This window comes from Galeopterus variegatus, unplaced genomic scaffold (assembly GCF_000696425.1).
Source record: "Galeopterus variegatus unplaced genomic scaffold, G_variegatus-3.0.2 Scaffold1540, whole genome shotgun sequence".
Taxonomy (NCBI): domain Eukaryota; kingdom Metazoa; phylum Chordata; class Mammalia; order Dermoptera; family Cynocephalidae; genus Galeopterus; species Galeopterus variegatus.
This window is the reverse complement of record NW_007727651.1, coordinates 106,191-114,082: the sequence shown is the minus strand read 5'-3', so window position 1 is coordinate 114,082 and position 7,892 is coordinate 106,191. Positions and strand designations below refer to the sequence as shown.

General features: G+C 36.0%; 1 protein-coding gene across 2 annotated transcripts in view; it reads right to left on the bottom strand.

Moving 5' to 3' along the window:
- Window positions 1-7,892, bottom strand: part of RANBP17 (RAN binding protein 17) — a 116,370-nt gene that overhangs the window by 39,084 nt on the left and 69,394 nt on the right. For both annotated transcript variants that reach the window (XM_008577560.1, XM_008577561.1), the window contains exons 9-10: window positions 7,035-7,249; window positions 4,704-4,842 (exon numbers count right to left, since the gene is read on the bottom strand). In XM_008577560.1, coding sequence (XP_008575782.1) covers window positions 4,704-4,842; window positions 7,035-7,249 — 354 coding nt within the window. The remainder of the gene's footprint in view (window positions 1-4,703; window positions 4,843-7,034; window positions 7,250-7,892) is intronic.

Here is a 7,892-nt window from a genome sequence, read left to right as displayed (position 1 = left end):
TGATTCCTGCTCTTGGCTATTGTGAAGAGTGCTGCAATGAACATTGGGAAACAGGTATACCTTCGACTTGATGTTTTCCATTCCTTTGGGTATATTCCCAGTAGTGGGATAGCTGGATCGTATGGTAGCTCTATCTTCAGCTGTTTGAGGAACCTCCAAACCATTTTCCATAGGGGTTGCACCATTTTGCATTCCCACCAAAAATGTATGAGGGTTCCCCTCTCTCCGCAACCCCACCAGCATTTATTTTTCAGCGTCTTTTGGATTTTTGCCATCCTAACTGGGGTGCGATGGTATCTCAGTGTGGTTTTGATTTGCATTTCCCGGATGCTGAGTGATGTTGAGCATTTTTTCATATGACTGTTGGCCATTTGCATATCTTCTTTAGAGAAATGCTTACTTAGCTCTTTTGCATTCTAACTAGCATCCTTTTCTGAAGACACAGCACTTACCTGCCAGAGTTATCCAATGGTTACAATGCCAATTTGCAACAATACAATAGGCTCAGGATAAAATCACCAAGACAAGGAAAACCATCTCTATCAGGCCTCTAGCTGTCAAAGCTGTCACCTTTATCAGGTAGATCTAGCAGGCTGGTATTGTGAAGAAGAATGGGTTTTAGAGTTAGAAAGACTCCTAGATCAAAAATGTATTAGTTGGGGCTGGCCAGTTAGCTCACTTGGGAGAGCCTAGTGCTGGTAACACCAAGGTCAGGGGTTTGGATCCTCATATGGGCCAACTGCCAAAATAAATAAATAAATGAAAGCTACCAATCTCTGAAAATGCAAAAAACAAAAAAAAAACCCCAAAGATATTAGTTGTATTATCTTAGGCAAATTGTTTCACCTCTCTAAGTCACAGCTTACTCACCTGTACAATAAAAATAATATGACCGAATTAATTGATTCAACAAATATTTAGGGGCTGGCTGGTTAGCTCAACTGGTTAGAGCATGGTGTTATGACACCAAGGTCAAGAACTTGGATCCCTGTACTAGCCAGCTGCCAAAAAAAAAAAAAAAAAAAAAAAAATTACTGAGCACTTACTATATATTAAAAGCTGGGAATAAAGTAGTGATCAAGATATTGTTCCTGTCCTTTAAAAGCTTACAATCAGGTAGGAAATAAGAACAAACAGTGTTCTTAGAGCACCTAACCCACTTCTGGTATGTGGGATGGTTGTGAGAATGAAATAAGTGAATTATATATATGAAAACACCTATGACAGCATCAGGCCATACTGTGTGTCCAGAGTCACACACTTAATAAGTGGCAGCACCAGAACTTAAATCCAAGTTCAGTATTCCCTCCATAATACCACTTTGTCAAGACTCTTTATTGAGAGCTTTGTTAAAATGCAGATTCCAGGCCTGACCAAGATCACATTTTGAGAATAACATAACTGCCTGCTACTAATTCAAAATCTTCAAGTATTACTATAATATGAGATAAAAGAATGTCAAGCCAAACTGTAATAATAAGACTTCTGCTTCCATCCATGAAAGATTAACTGTTATGAGAATTTGTCCTCCTGCCATTAACAACTAGAAAACAGGACAAAATATATGAAACGATGGTTTTAAATTATTGCACAAGAAGTGGTACAAGACTATTAAACCAGAGAGGAGAGAATCAAATGAGGTAATTGCTACAATTGTTCGAGCTTATTGCCCAAAGCAGTTTCCAGCCTGCAGGAAACTAACTAACCCAAACAAAGCCAAGTGGTCTCACTAAATTGAAAGAAAAAAGGCTGGAATTTGGGGAGACTGAGGCAGCTAGAACTTGTGATATAGAATACCTGCATGTAGGACCTATGAAAGGAGAGAGCTCTAGAGATCTGCAAGGGAGTCTTCTCCAGTGTCTGTCTGAACAATGACGTGTGCAAGTATAAGAAGAAACTCCTCAAGGTTGGGGAAAGAATCATTGAAAAGTAGTAGGCCAAATAATTACTGAAGATTACAAGTTGGGAATGGTTTGTAGAGGTACTTCATAATACATGGAGCGTTGGAGTGTCCGCATAGGGGTCACACCTCAGTAGTGGGGCTCAATTACTCTTAAATAAAGGCTGCCATTTGATCTCAAATGAATCAAACTGATCTAAAACTTACTCAACTGCAAGAAAGAACAAAGTCCATAATCTTTAAAATACATTAAAATCCAGCTGAATAATGTAAAATTCACAATGTCTGGCATCCAATTAAAAATAACAAGGCATAATAAAAATGAGAAAGTAAGGAGAAAAATAAATCCATATAAACAGATCCAGAAATGACATTAGTAGACAAGGATCTTAAAATAGCTGTTATAAATCTTACACATATGATCAAGGTTAAAGGAAAACATGAACTTGATGAGTAGAAAATGGAATGCATTAAAAAAGTCCAAAATGGAACTTATAGAGAATAAAAATACAATGTCTGAAATGAAAAGAAAAAAAAATACAGGATTAATAGCAGACTAGATACTGCAAAACAACAACAACAAAAATTCAGTGAACTTGAAGATAAAGCTATAGAAACTAATCAAAATAAAGCACGGGGGAAAAAAAAATAGCATCAGTGAACTGCAGGACAATAGCAAGAGGTATATAACACATGCGGAATTGGAGTTCCAGAAGAAGTGGAAATGGAGGGAGAGAGATAGATTGTGATTATTTGAAAGTAAACTGTGGTAATGTTATTTGAAAATGTAGATTGTAAACTCCTAGATAACTACTAAAAAATAAAGAGGAATGGCTAATAAACCAACAGGAGATATAAAATGGATTCTTAAAAAATACTCAATTAATCCAAATCAAAAGAAGGCAGGAAAAAAGCAAAAAGAACAAAGATAAGGCAGAATAAAGAGAAAACAAATAGCAATATTGTAGATTTAAACCCACACATACTGGTAATTATATTAAATGATTGAAATACTCATTAAAAGGCACAGATAGTCAGATCTAATATAAAAGTATGATCCAACTATATGCTGTGTGTTCAGAAAAATGTCCCTATCCTAATCCCCAGAACCTGTGACCATTAGGTTACACGGCAAAGGGAATTAAGGTTGCAGATAAAACATGTATTAATATGTAGATTATCTCCAAATTGATCTTTTTTTTTTAAACCAGAGAAACTGACAAGTTGATTCTAAAATTTATATAAAAATGCAAAGGATCCAGAATAGTCAAGACAATTTTAAGAGGGAAAAACAAGATTGGAGGGCTGTACTACTTGATTTTAAGACTTACTATAAAATTAGGACAGTGTAGTATTGGCACAAAGTAACCAATAGGTAAAGAATATTCTTCAAAAAAAGGTGCTGGAAAAATTGAATATCCATATGTTAAAAAAACAACAACTCAGCTTTTACCTCATATCATATATAAAAATTAAAGTGAAATGCATCATAGATCTAAACATTAAGAGCTAAAACTATAAAACTTCTAGAAGAAAATATGGGAGAAATCTTTATGGCCTTGGCAAAGATTTCTTAGAATTGGCTGCAAAAAACATAAGTCATAAAAAAAATAAATTGAACTTTTTCAAACTTAAACTTTTGCTCTTCAGAAGACAATGTTAGGGTAATACAAAGACAAATCACAGGCTGAAAAAATATTTGCAAAACATATATCTGATAAAGGATTTGTATCCAGAATATATAACTCTTACAACTCAGTAACAAAATAACTCAATTAAAAAACATGGGTAAAAGATTTGAACAAATACCTCAGCCAGAAGAAACAATAATGGCAAATAAGCATAAAAAGATGCTCAAATCATTATTCATTAGTGAAATGCAAATTAAAACCACAATAAGATCCCACTAGGATGGTTAAGATTAAAAATACTGACAATACCCTTGCAGATTGGGGAGATGAAAAAAAATACCAATCATAGCAAATGTTAGGACATGGAGCAACTGGAACCCTCATACATTTCTGGTGGGAACAAAACGGTACAGTCACTTTGGGAAATAGTGTCAGTTTCTTATAATGTTAAAAATACATTTAGCATATAATCCAGAAATCCCACTCCTAGGTATTTACCCAAGAGAAATAAAAAAATATGTCCACATAAAGACCTGTACATGTATTTTCATAGTGGCTATATTCAAAACATCCATTAGCCGGTCAATGGGTAAACAAATTGTGGTAATTCATACAATGCAATACTTAGCAAAAGAAAGGAATAAACTGATTCGCAAAATAAAATGGATGAATCTCAAAGGCACTATGTTAAATGAAAGAAGCCAGATACAAATAACTTCATATAATATGATTCCACTTGTGTAAAATTCTGGAAAAGGTAAACTATAGTGAGAGAAAGCAGATAGTGGTTCTCTGGGGCTGGGGGTAGGATGAAAGGACTGATTAGAAGAGGGCATAAGGGAGCTTTTTGCAGTAACGAAAATGTTCTAAATATTGGTTGTGGTGGTTCAAGATTATTTATAAATTTGTCAAGTCTCACTGAACTTAAATTCACTTAAAATTAGTGAATTGTATTGTATGTAAATTATGGTACAATAAAGCTGATTAGAAAATAACAAACTGTAATCAAAATATGAAAAAATGCATTTGCCCACTTGCAAGTAATAGTTATATTCAGTTTAGGTTCATAATATCTTTTTTCCATTTGCAGGATGATAGTCTCAATAAGCACATACATTAAGAGACCACAGTCAAGTTTTTCCTCTGGAAATCATGTTCTCCACGATCCTTACCAAGAGTAGTGAGTCCCTCTGAGATAGATGTGAGAACATACAGGAGTACAGGAGGCTCTAAGTTGGTAATGAAGCTCATGTGGTCTTGGGTAAGACATTCCAGGAGTGGATAATAAGACTGGCTCAGTTTCCGATATTGCTACAACACAGAGATATACTAAATGTCAAGTCACAGGAAGGAAAAAGACATGTTACAGTCTAGTGAAAATTGCTATTTATAAGATTGGAAAACAGTAAACTTACTTAAACAAAAGGTCAATAAATATACAGAAAAAAATGACAATGGTTCCCAATTCAACATTTAAAGGGGTTCTAATAGGAATCTCTTGATCTCTAGAAATCCTAATTTGAAGCTATAGCATAGTATGTTATTTCAATTTTACCTAACACTTAAACACAAGTAAAATCCCTGCAGTGTGACATAAATTCACATTTATGCAGCGTGTTATTTTTCTGGATTAGAATATCATAACACTGAACAGTGCTTAACAGTGGCTAGGCAACCTTTTTGTTTGTTTTCTAAATATACAAAAAATTTGTGTTATAGTAAGATTTGGCACTATAGTGTGCTGTATTTACATAATGCCAACCTATCTAACTAAATCAGAATTTGGTCAGTGGCTTAATATTTACCATACACTATAGGCAAAAGATAAATGCATGAGAAAGATACCCTAGAAAATCTCAAATGCAACCCAAACCAATGTCAAAGTACAACACTCATAAGACAGATACATCAGAGCAGCATTTCTTAAAGTGAGATTAATCCCATGAGAATTACTTGTGGTGCTTATTAAAAATTCTGTTTTCTGTTCCCCACTCCACAAGTCTTATGCACCCTTCAAGTTTGAGAATTACTCAAATGGAGAACTGCTTGACTATTAGAAAAAAAGTGAGAGAAAAATTCCTGGAACCACACCAGTTTTCTTGGTAGCCTTCAATTGCAGTGAAGAGTCCCCTCAATGAGGTGACTATAACATATGGCTGATTTGACTAAAGTTTCTACTTTGTAATTTCTGTCATACAGGCATAGCCTTTAACGAGCATTCCATTCTACTACAAGGAGGCTTAACAACTTTCACTTGAGATGTGGCCCTATTAGGATTAGTTTAGAAAGGTGGAAGAGGGTGCACTAGTCCATTAGAAGGTCAAGGAGCATTTCTTACACAGGCTGACTAACAAATGCCCTCAGATCTTACTTGTAACCTTGGGGTGGGAGCAGATGGGGAAACCATGAATTAAGCCTGAGCATGAAATCTGCTGTAATTATTGCAACCACGTTGGCCACATATTGGTTTCTGTGTAATCAGACAGAGATGTTAAAAAAAGAAGTCTGAGGGCCGGCCCGGTGGCGCACTGCTACAGTGTGCCGCTGGGGAGCGCGGTGGCGCTCCCGCCGAGGGTTCGGATCCCACATACAGACCGGTTCCCGCTCACTGGCTGAGCGAGGTGCGGGCGCGACACCGAGGGTTGCGATCCCATTGCCAGTCCCGGTCCGGTACGGGCGCGACACTGAGGGTTGCAATCCGTTGCCGGACACGAAAAAAGACAAAAAGGGAAAAAAAAAAAAAAAAAAAAAAAAGAAGTCTGATAATGACACAGGTCAGTGCAAGGACCTGGAAATTTGAATTTCTAACAAGCACTCCAGGTGTTTCTGATGGGCCTCAAAGTTTGAAGACCAATGACATAAATCACAGAAACTAGACAATAGAGCAGAAGAGGCATCTAGTAACCACTTAGTTTAATCCACTTATTTTAAATGGAGGAGGAAATTGAAAGCTGGAGAAATATAGAACGTAATTAATTCAAGGTAAATGACTAGTAAGTGGCAGAGCTGAAACTATATGCTAGGTTGCTCAACTTTTAGTTCAGCACTCTGTCCACCACACCAGAATTTTAATGGAAAAAAAATGCCAAACAGCAGTTGTACAATTTAAGATTAGTTCACTTTACGTACAGCAGGAAGATCCTGTAGACAATTCTGTATTGTCTACTTAAGGAAATACAGACCTTTTTTGAATTACAAGTACAGTTATAAGCAAATTGTTGTAACTGCTAACTGTATTTTCTCTATAGGTAAGACCTGGAGTACTCTGGATGACCAATTTGTCAGAAGGTAGTAGCTGCAGCTTTCTAAACTGCACACTTAATTATATAAACACAGTCACTATAGTTGTCCAAATTCTGTATGTCAGATCAAGTATGCTGTCTTAAAATATACAATGTTCTGGTGCTATTCTAACTTGCCAGCCTTCATTATAATAATTCCAGGCCTGTGGTGGTGTTACTTCACATTTCACATGAAGACTCCCATGATGCATGATTACTTACTAGCAAGTCACTGTGGGACACTGACAGTAACATTTTGACAAAGGCCTGCAGTACATTGTCAAAATGGTTGTCTCCATACAACTTGAAGACGCCAAAGCTGACATAATTCCCACACAAGGCAGATTTCAGAGCTGAATAGCAGATGGAGATGCCCTTGAGTTTCATTGGATAAATCTGATCTTTTGAGAGGCTCCCAAGGGACAGGATCTGATTACCTATTTTAGGGTGAAAGCAGAAAGAGAAAGTGAAATAAGTAGACGTAATTCAAAGCAGTTATAAGGCACACTATTTAACATTTTCATTTTACTGCTAATGTTCACCTCCCCCCAGCACTGTTCCAAGAATTGCACCATCCATTTTAATGAAAAATATAAGTATATAAGGCAACTTACCTGAAAAGTACAAAGTGGCCAAGGAAAATCAATCAAGGTATTGGAAAAGGTCTATATTTTTATCTGCATGGTGATTAAACAGATGTATACATAGATATGCAAAAATTCATTGAGTTGTACTATTTAAGATTAGTTCACTTTACGTACTTGAATGCTTGTGTTACCCTTCAACAAAAAGTTTAAAAAACATAAGACAGAATAACCAACCAAGACAAGAGAGAAAGATAACCTAACTGAGATGTAAATTACTCTAAATTCTGGCTGAATTTTTATATGAACTTGATCTTAAGTTACTTCACTTTCAGGAGCCTCATAGCTTTGGTATATGAATTAAATAAGACATATAGAAGTTCTTGACACAAGCTACAATAAATATTACTTCCTTTATCTCCTTCTTTAGAAGGTCTCAAGAAATGATTGTTTTAAAAAGTATCTTAGGGCCGGCCCGGTGGCGCACTGCTACAGT